The sequence below is a fragment of the Crotalus tigris genome, unplaced genomic scaffold (assembly GCF_016545835.1).
Source record: "Crotalus tigris isolate CLP2741 ecotype Arizona unplaced genomic scaffold, ASM1654583v1 scf7180000017666.379230911805:20528666, whole genome shotgun sequence".
Lineage (NCBI taxonomy): Eukaryota > Metazoa > Chordata > Lepidosauria > Squamata > Viperidae > Crotalus > Crotalus tigris.
The window spans coordinates 16,711,554-16,730,145 of NW_024096552.1; the positions used below are offsets into that span (position 1 = coordinate 16,711,554).

Genomic DNA, 18,592 nt, shown 5'->3' on the forward strand with positions numbered 1-18,592 from the left:
ACAAGAAGAAATAATAGTACATAACATTATTTCTCAGAAATATGTATTTTATATAAATACATAAATAAATATATATTTTATATAAATACATAAATAAAATTGTATACTGATATTTTGTGTGTGTGTGTGTGTGTGTGTGTGTGTTTGTGTGTGTGTTTTCGTAGATTTTCACGGGTATAGGTATGCAGGTCTTGGTGTATTCGGGTCTTTTCCTGTATAAGATGAAGAGTATCTTGGCGACGTTTCGACGAGGTCCCACTCGTCATCTTCAGGCTGGGGTCTTCGACTTCGTGCTTGTGCGAGCAAAGTGTGATTGGAGCTGCCGTCTCTCTATAAATAAATAGTGGTGGGGGTGTGTGGAGTGCTGGCTTAGTTGCTGTAGGTGGATTAGTTGGCTGTGTAGGAGTTATTTGTTTGTGGATTGTTTGGCTGTTTCATAACATCCTGAGTAGTTGAGGTGCTGGCTTTGTGCCCATTAGTCTTTTGTGTTGTAGTCCAAAAGCCAAACCACAACGACATCACCAGCTGCTGCACCTCCCTCTGACCCCCACACAAAGCAAACAGACATACACCATGAACACAGAGCTAGACCGCAAACTCAGCCAAACCAAAGCCTGGTATGTTACTTCACAGCCTTCAGCCCCAGACATCACATTACAGAACTCAGGAGGCTAAAACGCCAAAGCTCAGGATGTTACAACACAGCCAAACACCCAGGATGGTGCAACAAAGAACTCAGGATATCACTACACTAGATCTCAGGATGTCATCACACAACCCATTACCCAGGTCGTTACAACACAAAAGACTAATGGGCACACAGCCAGCACCTCAACTACTCAGGATGTTACGAAACAGCCAAACAATCGACAAACAATAACTCCTACACAGCCAACCAATTCACCTACAGCAACTAAGCCAGCACTCCACACACCCCGACCACTATTTATTTATAGAGAGACGGCAGCTCCGATCAAACTTTGCTCGCACAAGTACGAAGCCGAAGACCCCAGCCTGATGAGTAGGACCTCATTGAAACATCGCCAAGATACTCTCAATCTTATACACCAAGACCTTCATATATATATATATATATATATATATATATATATATATATATATATATATATATATATATATATATATATATACACATACATACATACATAATACATACATACATACATACATACATACAAACATACATACATACATATATATGTCCTTAATAGTTATAAAAATACGAATCCCGGGCATATTGTTCAATGATGCAATCTTCGATCTCCGGGAAGAGTAGACTCCAGTTATTTATTGTTAAAACAACATTTAAAACAATAAAAACAGTTATATACAAGAATTAAAACAACTTAGCTTTCGCTGGTCCTCTGCCAGGGTCCTCAGAGTGGGGCTTAGGGGGTGGGAAGTTCTTTTTATCCCCTTGCTGATCCAATTGCCTACTCATTGCCCTCGTGACAGGGCCACTCTTCCTGATTGCCTGTGACTGCCTTGCCTTTTCCGCCCTCTCTTTTTTGCACTCTAACATTGTATTTTCCTGCTTTGTCATCCTTGTGCTGTCTCCCCCTCCCTGCGCTGTTATCATTAGCACACTCTCCAATCCCTCCTCCTTATCCAATGCAAGGTGCCTCCTCCGACTCGAATCCATTAACCGATGGATAGAACTGCCCTCGGCGTACCAGGCACTAAGAGTGCAGGAAGAGCATGTCAGGAGACGGATGCCGATTGTCAGAGGCGAAACCAGGACTGGTGGGGGGGGGGTATTCACCACATGACTAGACATAGGGAGGATCCCATAGACACATCATAGGTGGGGACAGATGAGGGAACATTAGGGTCACAGACAGGTAAGGGTAGTAAAGCAAGAGGAGGTGGATATGATGGGGGATTGCAAGGAGAGGGGGATCAGGTAAGACTCTTGGGAACAGCGGAATTGATTGTACGGCCCAGAATACGGGGGAGGGGTATGCCCGACCCCAGGGGACTGATCAAAAGAGAAGGGGAGAGAGAAAAGAACACAAAAGATGAGGCACGTCAGATTGGAAGCATATTCACGGATGGAGAGGGGATATTTGAGAAGGGAGTAAGAATGGAGGAGAATAGACAGGAAGGGCAGGTAGAGCTGCAGATTAGAGGGGGGGAGGAAATAGGAGAGGGTGGGGTGGATAGGAATGGAGAAGGGCAGGCAGGAATAATAGGCAGGACAGCAGTTTTTAGGGGGGAAAGTTTGGGAAGGAGAGTCCAACAGGAATGCAGGTTGGTAAAGGGGAACAGTAGGTAGGGCAGCAGGTAAGGGAAGGAAGAATGCTGGAAGTAACAGCAAACAGAGCAGTGGATTGGAGAGGGGGGGAGGAAACAGGAGAGGGGGGGACTGACAGGAAAGGAGAAGGGCAGATAAGAATAGCAGGCAGGATGGCAGATTGGGGGGGAGGAAAGCTTGAGAAGGAGGGTTTAATAGGAATGGATGTTGGCATGTGGGAACAGCATGTAGGACAGCAGGTCAGAGGAGGAATGCTAGAAAAGAGAGGATGGACAGAAATGGACGAACAACAGGCAAGTCAGCAGATGATGGGGAGGACATTGGAGAGGGGAAGATGGATAGTGGGGGAGGAGGGTAAACAGAAACAGCAGGTAGAGCAGCGGATCAGGAAGGAAAAGATATTGAGGAAGAGAACATCAATAAGTATGGTTGATGAAAGGCAGGAGCAATATGTTAATCAACAGGTGGGAGGGTTGAAGGAAGGGGGGGAAGGATGACAAGAATGGATAACAAAGGGTGCATGAATCGGCAGGCTGGGAGAGGAGGTGGGTTGGAGGAGGGAGTTGAAATAGAAACCAGCAATGATATGCAAAAACGGCAGGCAGATTATCAACTCAACAGGATTCGGGTAGTGCTGAGTCGGAGGAGGCACCTTGCATTGGATAAGGAGGAGGGATTGGAGAGTGTGCTAATGATAACAGCGCAGGGAGGGGGAGACAGCACAAGGATGACAAAGCAGGAAAATACAATGTTAGAGTGCAAAAAAGAGAGGGCGGAACAGGCAAGGCAGTCACAGGCAATCAGGAAGAGTGGCCCTGTCACGAGGGCAATGAGTAGGCAATTGGATCAGCAAGGGGATAAAAAGAACTTCCCACCCCCTAAGCCCCACTCTGAGGACGCTGGCAGAGGACCAGTGAAAGCTAAGTTGTTTTAATTCTTGTATATAACTGTTTTTATTGTTTTAAATGTTGTTTTAACAATAAATAACTGGAGTATACTCTTCCCGGAGATCGAAGATTGCATCATTGAATGTAATATATATATATGTTTTCTGAGGTTTTCGCGGGTATTTGTATGTAGGTCTTTGGTTGTTCGGGTTTTCTGCCACGTAAAATTGGAAGTGTCTTGGCGACGTTTCGACGAAGTCTCATTCGTCATCTTCAGGCTGGTGCTTTCAGCTTCGTGCTTTGAGCAGCAATGTGTGGTCTTAGCTGTTTATTCCTTTTAACTGCCAGTGGGGGTATGAACTGATTGGGTGGGAGCTTGGCTGTGTTCTGATTGGTGGAGGTGTGTTCTGAATGGTTAGGGGCTTGGCTGTGCTCTGATTGGCTGGGGGAGTGTTCTGTTTGTTGTGCTCAGGTTAGTCTGAGTTGCAGAGGGGTTTAAGATTTTGGGCTGCCTTGCTATTTTCTGGCTTCGCGTTCGTGGTCGTGTCTCCTCTTCATGGAGGGTGTCAGTTTGCTTCATGTATGGATTGGAGGGGTTTAAAGTGGCTAATGATGCAGCTGTGGTCTGGCTTCTGGTTTGTGGTCGTGCCTCGTCATCGGTGTGGCTTTGGGTTTGTTTTTTGCGTGGATGTGTGGTGGTGACATCCTGTGTGGTTTTTGTGAGTGTGGGTCTGGTATCATTTTTTGTGTTAGGGAGTCGTTTGTCAATAAGGGCGGGTTTCCAAATGGCTGGTAGGCGGGAGGTATCATCTCGCTTGTTCATGCTGTGTGGGCGTTTTTCTATCTCGATGGCTTCTCTGATTATTCTGTTATTAAAATGTTCACTTTTGGCAATGGTTCTGGTATTTTTAAAGTCAATTTCATGTCCTGTGGCTTTAAGGTGTTGGACCAGGGAAGATGTTGGTTCCTCTTTTTTGACTGAGTTCTTATGTTCTTCAATGCGTGCACTTATTCTTCTGTTGGTTTGTCCGATGTATGTGGTGGGACAAGTGGTGCATGGGATTTCGTATACTCCTTGATTTTCTAATTCAATTTTATCTTTGGGGTTTCTAAGGATGGTGGATATTTTTCTGTTTGTGCAGAATGCTGTTTTGATGTTGTGTTTATGGAGGATCTTACTGATTCTGTCTGTGGTGCCTTTTATGTATGGGAGGAGGGCTTTGCCGTTTTCTTGTTCTTTGTCTTGGATTTTGGTGGGGGTTTCTTTTTGGATTAGGTTTGTAATCTTATTTCTATGGAATCCATTGGATGTTAGTACATTGGTGAGAGTGTGTAGTTCGGGTTTTAGGTGTTGTTCGTCAGCTAAGCGTTTTGTTCTGGAGATGAGTGTCTTGGCTACAGAGTTGATCTGTGCTGGGTGGTGGTGTGAGAGAGCGTGCAGATAGCGGTTTGTGTGTGTTTTCTTCTGGTAGATGGTGTGTCCTAGGGAGCCATTGGATTTCTTGTAGACTAAGACATCCAGGAAGGGAAGTTGGTTGTTAGCTTCTGTTTCCATGGTGAACTGTATTTTGGGGTGTAGGCTGTTGAGGTGTGTGAGGAAGTTGTCCAGTTTTTCTTTCCCATGTGGCCAGATTATGAAGGTGTCGTCTACGTATCTGAGCCAGAGTTTGGGTTTGTGATCCGATTTTTCTAGAGCTTGGGTTTCAAAGTGTTCCAGGTAGAGGTTGGCAATGACAGGTGAGAGGGGTGATCCCATGGGTGCTCCTTCTGTTTGTTTGTATTTTTGTCCATTATAGATGAAGTATGTGTTGGATAGGCAGTGGTTGGTCAGATCTAAGATGTGTTTGGGGGGGTTATATTTGTTTTGGATAGCTGTCAAGGCTTCTTTGATAGGCACTTGGGTGAAGAGGGATATGACATCGAAGCTCACTAGTAGGTCGCTGGGCTGTAAGTTTTGTTTCTTTATGATCTCTATAAACTGGAATGAGTTTTTTACGTGTGAGGTGATGGATTCTGCATAGGGCTGTAGTTGTTTGGCGAGAAATTTGGCTAGGTTTTGTAGAGGTGAGCCTATGGAGCTGACTATAGGTCTGAGTGGGGTTCCTTCTTTGTGTATCTTGGGGAGACCATAGAGTTTAGGGCATCTGGATGATTTCTCTCTGGGAATGATTCTTTGCTGGATCTCTTCGCTAATGGGGGAGGCTTTTATTTTGGATCTGGTGGTTTTTTCCAGGTAGGTGGTGGGATCTGTATTTAGGGGTTTGTATGTGGAGTCTTGGAGTAGGTTGGTTAATTTGGTTTGGTAGTCAGATGTGTTCATAACCACCGTGGCGTTGCCCTTGTCTGCTGGTAGGATTATTATGCTGGTGTCTTCTTTCAGGTTACGTAGTGCTGTCTGTTCCTCTTTGGGTAAGTTGCTTTTGGGTGGCTTGCTGGTGCAGAGGATGTTGGTGATTTCGAGTCTGATTCTGTTGGCGTCGTCGGGGTTGATTTTGGTCAGGCTGGTTTCAACTCCACATATAATGGTTTCAGTGGGGATGTGTTTGGGAGCGACTGCAAAGTTGAATCCTTTGGAAAGGACATTGGTTTCGGCTTTGGTGAGGATCCTATCTGAGATGTTATGCACTGTTTGTTTCATGTGTGGCTGTGAGGGAGGAGGGGTTTGTTTCTGGCGTTCTTGTAGTCTTCGGAGTTTGTTGGTGTGTGTATCTGTCTTGAGGGTGGTCTGTGTTTCGGCTCTCCAGACGGCGAGTTGTTTGGATTTGTCCCAAAGTGCGGGGTGGATCTTGTTGCTGAGTTTGAGGTGGAGTGTGAGGAGATCTTTGTTAATTCGGTCTAGGAGGAATCTTTTTGTGTGAAGTTCATTTCTGATTAGGGCCAATTCTGTTCTTTTCAGGATCCGTTGGGTGGCTGCAGAGTTGGAGTGGAATTTCAGTTGGAAACATGTGGGGATTAGATTTTGATCTCGGCAGTTGCGTAGGAATGCGAGGTCGCATAAAATGGAAGCTCTTTGGACTTCAAGTTTTTCATAGGTCCTGGTCAGATGGTAGATTTCCTCCCCGTAGAGGTTCGATATTTGTTTTCTGAGGTTTTCGCGGGTATTTGTATGTAGGTCTTTGGTTGTTCGGGTTTTCTCCCACGTAAATTTGCTGCTCGAAGCACGAAGCTGAAAACACCAGCCTGAAGATGACGAATGGGACTTCGTCGAAACATCGCCAAGACACTTCCAATTTTACATGGGAGAAAACCTGAACCAAAGACCTACATATACAAACACCCGCAAAACATATACATATACATATATATATATATATATATATATATATATATATATATATATATATACACACACATATACATATACATATATACATATATGTATATGCATACATATATACATACATGTATACATATATACATGTATGTATATACATATACATACATACATACACACATACATACATACATACACACACATACATACATACGGCAAAGATGTAAAGCAGTATGGGGATTTACTTCCAGGTTAGTGTAAACAGAATTACAACTTACGGGTTATATAGTGCAGCAGAATCAAAATCACAGACTGCAATATCTTAATCTATTTGTCTATCAGATATACTGTGGGAAAGCTTATAGTAAGACTGCATATATCATATTAGATTTGGAAATAAATAAATCAGACTGGAGAAAAGAATGATTGGTGGGAAGCAAAACTTATTCTGAGAGGGGACATTAAGCACTCTGCCAAAATTAAAAGTTTACAGCATACTTTAGCTAGCAAAAGCATTTGATGGGATAACACAACACTTCCTTTCTTTCCATTAATGAATCAACAAAGATTTACATGTGCTGAAGTTTCATTCAGACATGTACATCATTTAAATTTCCAGCTCTGTAAAACAAATAATTAGCACTAAATTTACATCACTTGCACAAGTATAATATTTTATATTTATTAATGTTTTAAAATCTTAAGCATTCTCAACATTTTGATATATAATATTCTTGTTTTGTTTTTAAAAATATAAACTTATTTAAAAGGATAATGCAAAAAAAATGATCACACAATTAAACACAGACAAAAATGTAATTTACAAAAGTAAATTAACTGATACTGTGAGAATCCATACCTAACTTCTTCCCCAGATGTTTCTCCTTAGAGGCTATAATGAAAACCTCATGTCACCAAAATCTAGAATGTTGTTCACAGCATCTCTAAAATCCATATAAATAGAATAGACAATAGTTGAATAATTATATTTCCAAATCTTTCATGGAATTGAATGTCTCAAATTTTAAAAAGGACAGTGGAAAATGCTGTGTACATGAAGAATGGTTAAAAATAAGGAACTTAGCATTACAAAGCACAACTTAAAATGCTGAGAAGGAAAATACTGCCAACTAGATTGCATGCTCAGTTGATAATACTTATTAAACAGCAATTGGCATTATGTGGCAAACTATTGTATTTACAAATTGTTTTAGTTGCCACATGACCACAGAAACATCTTTAGACAGCCCTGGCTTAACAGCCTCAAACTGGAGATAAGCAGGGCTTATCAGTAATGGCTAGCAGAATAAAATCTGAAGGGACTCTTTTACCTTTCCTTTACCCATCTTACATCAAATTCTGGGCAGCTCCTAACCAACAATTCAAATAACATTGTACCATGAATGCATACTTATATCTATTAAAAGCACAAACATTTAAACCAGGCATCATTAAATTTTAATGAGTAAGTCCACTAATAAGTTTTCTTTTCAATCTCACCCTATCCCAGTGCCTGTCTTAAATGCTTTTCAGAAGGCTGGAGGATGGGGCCTGCCAAACGTCAGAGAGGGGTGTTCCGTAAGGTAGGGTTGCTATGGAAAACACACATTTCTAGATCCCATAAGATGGCAATGTTTAAGGGAAGGGACTAGTAATATGCCCATCCTATCTGATCTGACAGTAGGCTATAAGTCCTTGGGGAGATACAAATAACTTGGTCCTGTGTCATATAGGGCTTTCAAGGTAATAACCAGTACCTTGAATTGCATCTGGAAAGAAACCAGGAGCCAATGAAAGTCACACAACAGAGATGTTACATAGACAAATTTAAAGACATCTATCACTGTGCATGCCACTGCATTTGGATCAGTTGTAGATTCCAGGTGATCTTCAAGGACAGCCCCAGGTACAGCATGTTGCAGTAATCCAAAAAGGAAGTGACAACGTATGAGTGACAGTGAGCAAGGCCTCCCAATTTAGGAGGTAAACTGGCAGACAAATCTGTGCAAAGGCCCTTGTATCATGGCTGCCACCTGTTCCTTAAGCAGAAGCCATGAGTCTAGGAGGACATGCAAATTTCACCCAGCCTGGAGGAGTGCCACAAACACTTTATCCAGATTCAAAGATGAAATATCATCTGAAGCAGGAGGGATAGCCACAAACCCAAAACCAATCTGTCTTGCCAGGATTGAGTCAAAGCCATCTCCTCCCCATCTGAACCCTTACAATCTCCACATGACCAGCATCACCACAAGATCACCTGTCTGGCTAGGAATAGAAATATATAATATTTGTATACTGATAGATGTTAAAAGGAGCAGCAAAAAGCTTGAGCCCTAAGACATCCCATATTGCAGGGGGTAGGTTTGACCCTCTTCTTGCACCAACAGACTGAAATCGCCACAGAGCAACAAGAAGAACCATAATAACACAGTATCTCTCACTTCCAACTCTCAAAGCCAGTCCAGAAAAATATCATGGTTAATGGTACTGAAAGCCTATAAGAGGTCCAAGAAAACCAGGGTGATTGTACCATCTCTTTCTTGAGCCCTCCAAAGGTCATAGACAAGTATGACCAAAGAGAGATTAGTCATTGCTTGGACCTAACAACAAGCTATTTTTGGGATGCCAACCAACCAACCACCATGGATCCAGAATTCAAGTGGCTGAGTCTATAGCCAAAGGACTCTGTACACTTCCTCAAGAGCAACTATTTTGAACTTCAGATAACAAGGTTCAAACCCCAGATAACAAGACTCAGATGCATCCCTCTCTTCCAAAGGATCTACGTAGTAGACTAAGTAGATTGATCAACTCAATCATTGAGCAACGTTTTCTGATAGATGCCAAGAATATTCCTCATAGTGACCCTGCAAGGACTCCCCAGCTTCTCCTTAACCAGGAAGGATCTGGTTGCCCAAAACAGGGCCACTGATCAACTATTTACAGATGCAATGAGAGTAGAAAAGTAATTATGCTTTGTTATCACCATAAGGTAAGTTCCAATATGGGCACTTATATATTCTTGGTCAGCCTCACTTTTTGTTTTTGTCTAGTGACACTCTAGGTGTCTCTTATGAGTGTTACATTAATCAGATATATTTTTAATATTGTTTCATTTTCTGTGTACAGTGAAATTACTTTTCCCCCTAACTAGATTTCTTATGCATGTGGTTATCATGATAGTCATAGAGGTATAATGCAACATGGTACTATGAATTTTACTAGCATTGTCCATTAGATTGGACTCAATAAATTAACCCAGCTTAAAATCTTGTCCTAGGACGAAGGATCCTTTGCCAACTTTAATGCAATGGAGTACATGCAACTTTGGTTGTTGTGTTGGATTGTTTTTGTTTCCTTTTTATATAAGGTATTAGAGAAGATGGCCAGTTTGACCTGATAGTAGTAATACCAGCTATTGTACAATAGAAGTAGAAGACAGGATACAACAAGTAGAATAACTGAGAATACGATAGTAAATGCGTAAATAGATAGAAAGGAAATGGGTTTTGACATGAAATTGTTGAAACAATTTTGGTTGCAAGAGATGTTGGCATATTCCAGATCTTTGGTGCAAATTGCTATGATGGCACATATTGAATAGTGGCTTTTTTTTACATAAGCCAAATTCTTAGACAAAAATAAATAAATCACATTAGTAAATAAATTGAAGTACATATATATTTTTCCACATGCATAGAAACATTGTTAATATGATTATTAAACATGCTGGCCTTTTTTCACCATGAATATTATCACAGTTCCATCTAATGAAATACCATAATTTATGAATACTAACTGAGTGGCACTCAGAATTCAAGCATTGGTCTTTTTTCATGCAAAAGTATGCTTTACATAAGAACTAATGATTTTTATTGTTCTAGTCCTACATGGATTTGTTATAGCATCCCAAAAATAGCTTGTTGTTAGGTCCAAGCAATGACTAATCTCTCTTTGGTCATACTTGTCTATGATCTTTGGAGGGCTCAAGAAAGAGATGGTACAGGGCTTTTCAACCAGTAATACGGGTACCACCTGTGTACATTGGCACCTGGCAGGTGGTACGCAACCATCCTAGAAAAGTGGTAGTGGGGGAGGGGAATGAGCTGAACCAGTGGCAGCACCGCACAAGCCTAACCAAGAGATGGCTGGAGCTGCACAGCTGTCAGAGCTCAGCTGTCAGGATCAGTGTCGCTTTCCAGTTGATTGGCACTTCTTCGGGGCTGTCAGGGCTCAGTGGTAGAGCCAGGATCAGCGCCAGGCTCTGGCTGGAGCTCGGCGCTGATTCTGGTGCTTCTGCTGAGCCCTGAAGAAGCACCAATCAGCTGAAAAGCAGCACTGATCCTGGTGCTTCTGCTGAGCCCAGAAGAAGTGCCAATCAGCTGGAATGTTGCAGCATCTCCAGGGTTTTGTGATTTACATTCAGATGCTTGGCAACTGATTCATATTTATGACGGTTACAGTGTCTCAGGGTCATGTGAAGTGACCAAAACCTGCTGCACCACCCAGCAAACGGGGGGAATAAAAACCAAACACCCCCCCACCCCATCCCCACTGCCAATCCTCAACATAAATGCTCACAACAATGAAAACCTCGGACAAGAGGAAGAGCGCCACTGGGTGGACAGGTGTCTTGCTCGGCTGTGGCTTGGGGGCACTTTTTTCAGTGCCATTGTAACTTCAAACAGTCACTAAGCGAACTGTTGTAAGTCGAGGACTACCTGTACTTTATCACTTTTTCCTTTTTTTTTTTTTTTTTTTGGTCATCAAGTTTTTGACACCTTGCTAGGCGACTGGTGGTACTCGGATGCTGCCATATCCTAAAAGTGGTACAATGGGTGAAAAGGTTGAAAAGCCCTGTGTTATAGCATATATTAATCAAACCAAATTTTAAAATTAACCAATTCTACATCTTAGTAATAGTTCTTGTATAATCCAATCCCAACTCTGAATTACTTCAATTAATCAGATACTCACGAGATGTTTTCGAAGCAAGTAAAGTGACTCTGGAGCCAGCTAATAATTGAAATCCTAACACATTAAGTTGATCTTCATCAATTTGATCAGCAAAGTCTACATGAAAAAGAAGAAACACAGTTTGCATCATTTCTTCCAAACTTCCTTCTTTATTGCAGGCATTTTCTTATTAAAAAGGCTTATTGTTTGAATTTTTACCTGAAAAAAGAGTAATAAGGCTGACTGTAGGTTTGTTGGTATCAATAGTTAACTTCTGGCTTGCTGTTTTTGAAGGCTGAGCAGGAAAACAAACGAGCCGCAAAGGTAATCGGAATTTGCATTGGGCAACCCTTGGTGCACCTGAAATAAATCATTCATATATAAAATACCCCAATTTTAGGAATAGGCAATAATGCATCTCTAAGCCTGATCTTTGGTGTCACTTTTGATTTTTTTTAACGTTTAATTTATAAGGGAAAGAGAAAATTATATTGCAACACTGCATTTTCAGTAATGTTTCTAACACCTATATAAGATACATAGCTGTTTTTAGATCATAAAAAGATAACATGGTGCCCATCCCCACAGAAAGAAAGACCAAGGTAAAATTGAGATGGTACATTATATTTCAATGTTTTATTTTATAAAGTAACTAACAATTGTTTCTACAAAGACATTGACATAAAATGTTATATAAAGAATTATTTTCAAATAAACTACTATAATTATTTTATTATTTATTTATATTCTCTAATAATTTACCTGCTGCAGTATTGTACGATGCTATAACACTACCTTCCAAATCTGCTGGTAGATAGTTCCCTTTTAGAAAAGCAAAAAGTACAACTTTTTTAGATACAGAAGATTCTGTGAACACAAACAAAACAATGAAAAGGTAAATTGGAAAATGAGACTGAGAAATTTGTCTATGAAATTATAACAAAGAAACATCAGTTCAGTCGCAACTCATTATTCATTCATTCTTTATCCTATACTGAAAAAGACTTGTAATGCTATTTACATGTCTTTTTCATGTAAAAAATTAGTGTATAATAAAAGAAACCTGAAATTACTGAAATTTGTCAAATATTTCATTCAAAATCATAATTAGTCCAATAGATTAGGGCTTTTCAACCATTTCACCCATTGTACCACTTTTAAGATATGGCAACATCTGAGTACCACCAGTCGCCTAGCAAGGTGCCAAAAACTTGATGACAAAAAAAAAGGAAAAAAGTGATAAAGCACAGGTAGTCCTCGACTTACAACAGTTCGCTTAATGACTGTTCGAAGTTGCTATGGCACTGAAAAAAGTGCCCCCAAGCCACAGCCAAGCAAGACACCTGTCCACCCAGTGGCGCTCTTCCTCCTGTCCGAGGTTTTCATTGTTCTGAGCATTTCTGTTGAGGATTGGCAGCGGGGATGGGGTGGGGGGTGTTTGGCTTTTATTCCCCCCGTCTGCTGGGTGGTGCAGCAGGTTTTGGTCACTTCACATGACCCTGGGACACTGCAATCGTCATAAATATGAATCAGTTGCCAAGCATCTGAATGTAAATCACAAGACCCTGGAGATGCTGCAACATTCCAGCTGATTGGCACTTCTTCTGGGCTCAGCAGAAGCACCAGGATCAGTGCTGCTTTTCAGCTGATTGGTGCTTCTTCAGGGCTCAGCAGAAGCACCAGAATCAGCGCCGAGCTCCAGCCGGAGCCTGGTGCTGATCCTGGCGCTACCAATGAGCCCTGACAGCCCCGAAGAAGCGCCGATCACCTGGAAAGCGACACTAATCCTGGTGCTTCCGCTGAGCCCTGACAGCTGTGCAACTCCAGCCATCCCTTGGCCAGGCTTGTGCGGTGCTGCCACTGGTTCAGCTCATTCCCCTCCCCCACTACCACTTTCCTAGGATAGTCGTGTACCACCTGCCAGGTGCCAATGTACCATAGGTGGTACCCGTACCACTGGTTTTAAAGCCCTGATCTATTCAACAACAAAATGTCCCAGTATTAATTGGAGCATTGTAAACTACTATTAATGTCCCAGTATTAATTGGAGCATTGTAAACTACTATTTTTTTATTTTACATGCAGTAGAATCTATTTACTAAACTATGAGACACCAAAACAACAACAACTTTAAGGAATACAGAGCTCTGAAGCTATCTCACTGCCTTGGATTAACTGTAATAGCGAAGGTTTCTGCATCTGTGGTGCATTGCAAGAGGATCTTTTGCCTAGCAGGAACCAGTCCCTTCATAGCCTTATACTTTGGATTACACCCAGCTAGAGACATGTCAGGTAGGATCCCAGAAGCTCCAAACTAAAATAATGTCTTTCTCCACATAGGGTTTAATTAATCATCCTCATCCCTCCAAAAACAGGTTGAAATCATTGAAGTTTGGCAAATTTTATAAAACATTTTATGAAATTAAAATCATCATAAAAAGGTATATAACATAATACAAAATCACATAAACTTTTTTCTATGCTGATGTTTGACTGGGCTATACAGTTCAAATTGGGCTATTTTCAAGGAAGATACATCTCTGAATGTATCCCACATTTTCCAATGAAAGCAATATATTAGAATCTCTATCATTGTTGGACACATTGAAGAATCTGATCTAAGGAAGTATCTCTGAAAGCATGACCCAATGGGTTATAGATTGTCATTAAATAATTAAAGTTTTCTGGTTAACAGAAAAATGGACAAGTTATTACAAATCTCTCCAGTTGTTAAGGATAGTTCTCCCTATAAGAAATCTCACTTTCTATCATGTGTGGGGGGGGAGAATTATTGCGTTGCTCCAAAGCAATGCAACACATACTGAGAAGCCGCATTTGGTCCCACTCTCTGTGTTTAGAAAACCTATGAAGATGCATCACTTTCACCACCCTTTTAATTTTAGAATTAATTTTAGCCATGTTTCTATTTATAATTTAGTTTTATTTTTAATCTAATTTGTTACACTTTAGATGTAATACTACATATTTTGTAGGCAATATATTATATATAATGTATTATATTATTTCAATACGGTGCACATATGTAGTGTTGACTAAAGATTCACAGTATATTGTACTATAACCATTAAAGATTCAGCTAGTCCTTGACTTATGACCATAAATGAGATCTGAATCTCAGTTGTTTTATTTTTTATATATTTATTAATTAAATTTGTTTTCCACCCATTCTCCTGCAAGGCAACTCATTAAACAAAATGACTGACAAACCACATGACTGAATCACTCAACAATCAAAATCCTAGCACTCCTGGTTACAATCATTAAGTGATCTTCCTGGATACAGCAAAAGAACTATCTGCTGGAGAATTTTAACTCTGTACAGAGCTGAAATCTTCCTAGCATACAGTCCTTCTGCTCTCAAATGTTCCTGGAGCCCACCAAAGGATTTGAGCTCCCCTTTGCCTTCAACTTTCCCTGCCAGCTTCGAACTTTCAGGGGAAGCTGGCAGAGAAGGTTGAATATGGCAATTGAAAGCCATGAAGTGTTTGGCAAAACTAGCTGTAAATGCAAACTAGTTGCCAAACACCAAAATTAAGTTACCTGACTGGGGGAGACAGGAAGGGCAGCACAGGCCATAAAGCACCTTTTCTAAGGCTGTTTAGCAACTCTGAACCATTGTTAAATAACTAGTCGTAAGTCAAGATCTATCTGGAGAAAAAAGAAAAGATGCTATATCAATGTTAACTATGATTTAAATTGTTATTTTTAATATACATTTAGCTTTTATATCAAAACCAAGTATAACATTAAGAAGCATCTGCAAATTACATCAAAATATTTTATTTTATTAATTTAGTATTTTTTTTATTCCACCTTTATTCCTTCTATAAGTAACTAAAGGCAACAGATTTACATAAAATGCTTTCTGTTCCTATTTTCTCCACAACAACCCACTGAGTTGGGTTGGACTGAGAGAAGTGATTGGCTCAGTCACTAGCCAGCTTTCATGCATAAAATGAGACCAAAATTCACAGTCTCCTGGTTTGTAGGCTGGCATTTTATCCACTACACCAAACTGGCTCTATTTGTTATACAATAAAGTTTCTGCCTTAAAATGAACTTAATACCCAGTCTCCACTATATTGTTATATACTACTGTTGTGCATCTTGAAAAAAAAGAAAAAAAAGAAACTAGCAAAATAGGTAACAAAAAGGAAAAAAAAGATATTTGGTTTCTAACTTTCTCCTTTTTGTGCTTCAGCTAATTTACAATGTTATAAATATTTAGGCCCCCTTGGACACCAAATTGTAAATGTTTAAATTTGCCATGCTATACAATATATTTTATGTTTGGGAACCATTCTTGTTTAAATTTGGTTAAACTTCTGTTGTGAATATATACTGTTAATTTTGCCATTTCTACATATTCTCCAAGTTCCCAATCCGATAAAATAATGTCAGAATTATATCTTTCTTCTAGTGCTGGGCAAAATTTATTCTCACAACGACAAACACGTGTCTCAGTAAATTATGATATTTCTAGTTGATGTTTTCTTGGATTGTACCTAGTAAGAACAGTTATGATTTCATTTTAATTTTAATTTCTAAAACTTTTAATTTCTAAAACATGGCTACTATGAATATTATTTTAGTAATTTGAGGTTTTTTTACATGTCCCACATGTGGTAAAATGTTTCATGGCATTTCTAATATTTATTACTATATATTTATTTATCTTGAAAATTATGATGAATATCATTGGTAAAACATTTTGTACTAATTTTCTTTTAAGTTGTACCTGGGAGTATATTTTTAAATGTTTGTTTCTTGTCTTGAATACTCACTGGAGAAAAAGATTAATATTGTCATATCAACTAAATTCAGTAGAAAGATGTGGCACAATGTAACTAGTCTCCTTGTGGTGCACCCCGGGCAACATGACTTTGCCATGACTAAATAGTCTATACATTCTGGCTATAGAACCTCACAAGGATCTCCCAGCAAAAAGCAGCATGAATATAAAAATGATGGCTCTTTTCAGATGCATTAGCGCTGTATTCTGTTATGCCATATGAAAAAATAAAAAGTAAAAAGATAGCAAAATGTAGAAATAATTCAGGAACCTCTTTCTGCTTAAACCTATTTAATCTTTGTTTGAGCTTTAAAAAAATATAGCAAGTACACAAAAAATAGAAATAATTACACAAATCTATGTGAAGAGTTTAAACTACGTTTAATTCACCAAACAATCATAGAAAAAAATAAGCAATTTACCTAATTCTAAAATGAAGGAGTTTTGGGTCAATGCTAAAGGACATGGGACGCATACTGTTAATTTTGTAACTGTTGGTAGTCTGCTTTCAACTTCAATCTGTTGGATCAAAATATTTGAAAGGTATTTACAGACAATAATAAAACAATACTTAAATAAATTGTAATTATAAATATATAACTAACATTTAGAACTTCAAAAATATTATTTCATCACTTTAGTAAATCAGTAGTTAATATTTCCACAGGAATTAACATATAAGCAATGGTCACGCACACAAGCATAAAGAGAAAGAGAGAGAGAGAGAGAGAGAGAGAGAGAGAGAGAGAGATGCACACACAGAAAAAAAAAAAATTTCCTTGTCATCCTGATCAGTAATCTGTAACTTCCCCAATCTCTGGTTATCTTGGGGTTTGGGGGTTCTGAGCAATACACTCTTCTGGACAGACAGCTCTGATATCATTCCTGGGATCTGTTGTAGCCACTCTCCCAGCCTAGGGTGTCATGGCCCCAAGTGTTCCAAACCACCACTGTCACCAATATATATATATTAAAAATTACATTAAAAATTGAAGAATAGCGATTCCTGGGTACATACATTTCAGTAAAAAAGGAAGCGATCACCAGGAGATAAAACACCAAGGTTTTAATAAATAAAATCAAGCTTTTGATGGCTAACATCTGCCATCATGGTCAGGATACAAGCCAGCTAGTGAGGAAAGCTGCTTATAAGCATAGCCACACCTAAACTCTACGCATGGACTGTTACAAGGTCCATGCGTAGAGTTTAGGTGTGGCTATGCTTATAAGCAGCTTTCCTCACTAGCTGGCTTGTATCCTGACGATGATGGCAGATGTTAGCCATCGAAAGCTTGATTTTATTTATTAAAACCTTGGTGTTTTATCTCCTGGTGATCGCTTCCTTTTTTACTGAGAAATATATATATAAACTATTATATATATATATATATATATATATATATATGTGTGTGTGTGTGTGTGTGTGTGTGTGTGTGTGTGTGTGTGTGTGTGTGTGTGTGTGTGTTATAAACTATTAACTTCAGGCTGGTGTTTTCAGCTTCGTGCTTCGAGCAGCAATGTGTGGTCTTAGCTGTTTCTTCCTTTTAACTGCCATGGGGGTATGAACTGATTGGGTGGGAGCTTGGCTGTGTTCTGATTGGGTGGAGGTGTGTTCTGATTGATTAGGGGCTTGGCTATGCTCTGATTGGCTGGGGGGTTGGCTGTGCTCTGATTGGCTGGGGGTTGGCTGTGCTCTGATTGGCTGGGGAAGTGTTCTGTTTGGTTGTGCTCAGGTTAGTCTGAGTTGCAGAGGGGTTTAAGATTTTGGGCTGCCTTGCTATTTTTTGGCTTTGCGTTCGTGGTCGTGCCTCCTCTTCATGGAGGGTGTCAGTTTGCTTCATGTATGGATTGGAGGGGTTTAAATTGGCTAATGATGCAGCTGTGGTCTGGCTTCTGGTTTGTGGTCGTGCCTCATCATCGGTGTGGCTTTGGGTTTGTTTTTTGCGTGGATGTGTGGTGGTGATATCCTGTGTGGTTTTTGTGAGTGTGGGTCTGGTATCATTTTTTGTGTTAGGGAGTCGTTTGTCAATAAGGGTGGGTTTCCAAATGGATGGTAGGCGGGAGGTATCATCTCGCTTGTTCATGCTGTGTGGGCGTTTTTCTATCTCGATGGCTTCTCTGATTATTCTGTTATTAAAATGTTCACTTTTGGCAATGGTTCTGGTATTTTTAAAGTCAATTTCATGTCCTGTGGCTTTAAGGTGTTGGATCAGGGAAGATGTTGGTTCCTCTTTTTTTGACTGAGTTCTTATGTTCTTCAATGCGTGCACTTATTCTTCTGTTGGTTTGTCCGATGTATGTGGTGGGACAAGTGGTGCATGGGATTTCGTATACTCCTTGATTTTCTAATTCAATTTTATCTTTGGGGTTTCTACGGATGGTGG

At 39.9% G+C, this 18,592-nt stretch overlaps 1 protein-coding gene across 13 annotated transcripts in view; it reads right to left on the reverse strand.

Annotated features, from left to right (window-relative positions):
- Nucleotides 1-18,592, reverse strand: part of BBS9 (Bardet-Biedl syndrome 9) — a 273,478-nt gene that overhangs the window by 193,740 nt on the left and 61,146 nt on the right. For 12 of the 13 annotated variants that reach the window (XR_005555992.1, XR_005555988.1, XR_005555990.1 and 9 more), the window contains exons 13-16: nt 16,631-16,727; nt 12,158-12,262; nt 11,615-11,755; nt 11,417-11,512 (exon numbers count right to left, since the gene is read on the reverse strand). Coding sequence is in view for 7 of the 13 variants with exons in the window: in XM_039336807.1 (XP_039192741.1) it covers nt 11,417-11,512; nt 11,615-11,755; nt 12,158-12,262; nt 16,631-16,727 (439 nt within the window). In the remaining 6 variants the exon portion in view is untranslated. The remainder of the gene's footprint in view (nt 1-11,416; nt 11,513-11,614; nt 11,756-12,157; nt 12,263-16,630; nt 16,728-18,592) is intronic. The other variant, XM_039336805.1, reaches the window with a different exon arrangement.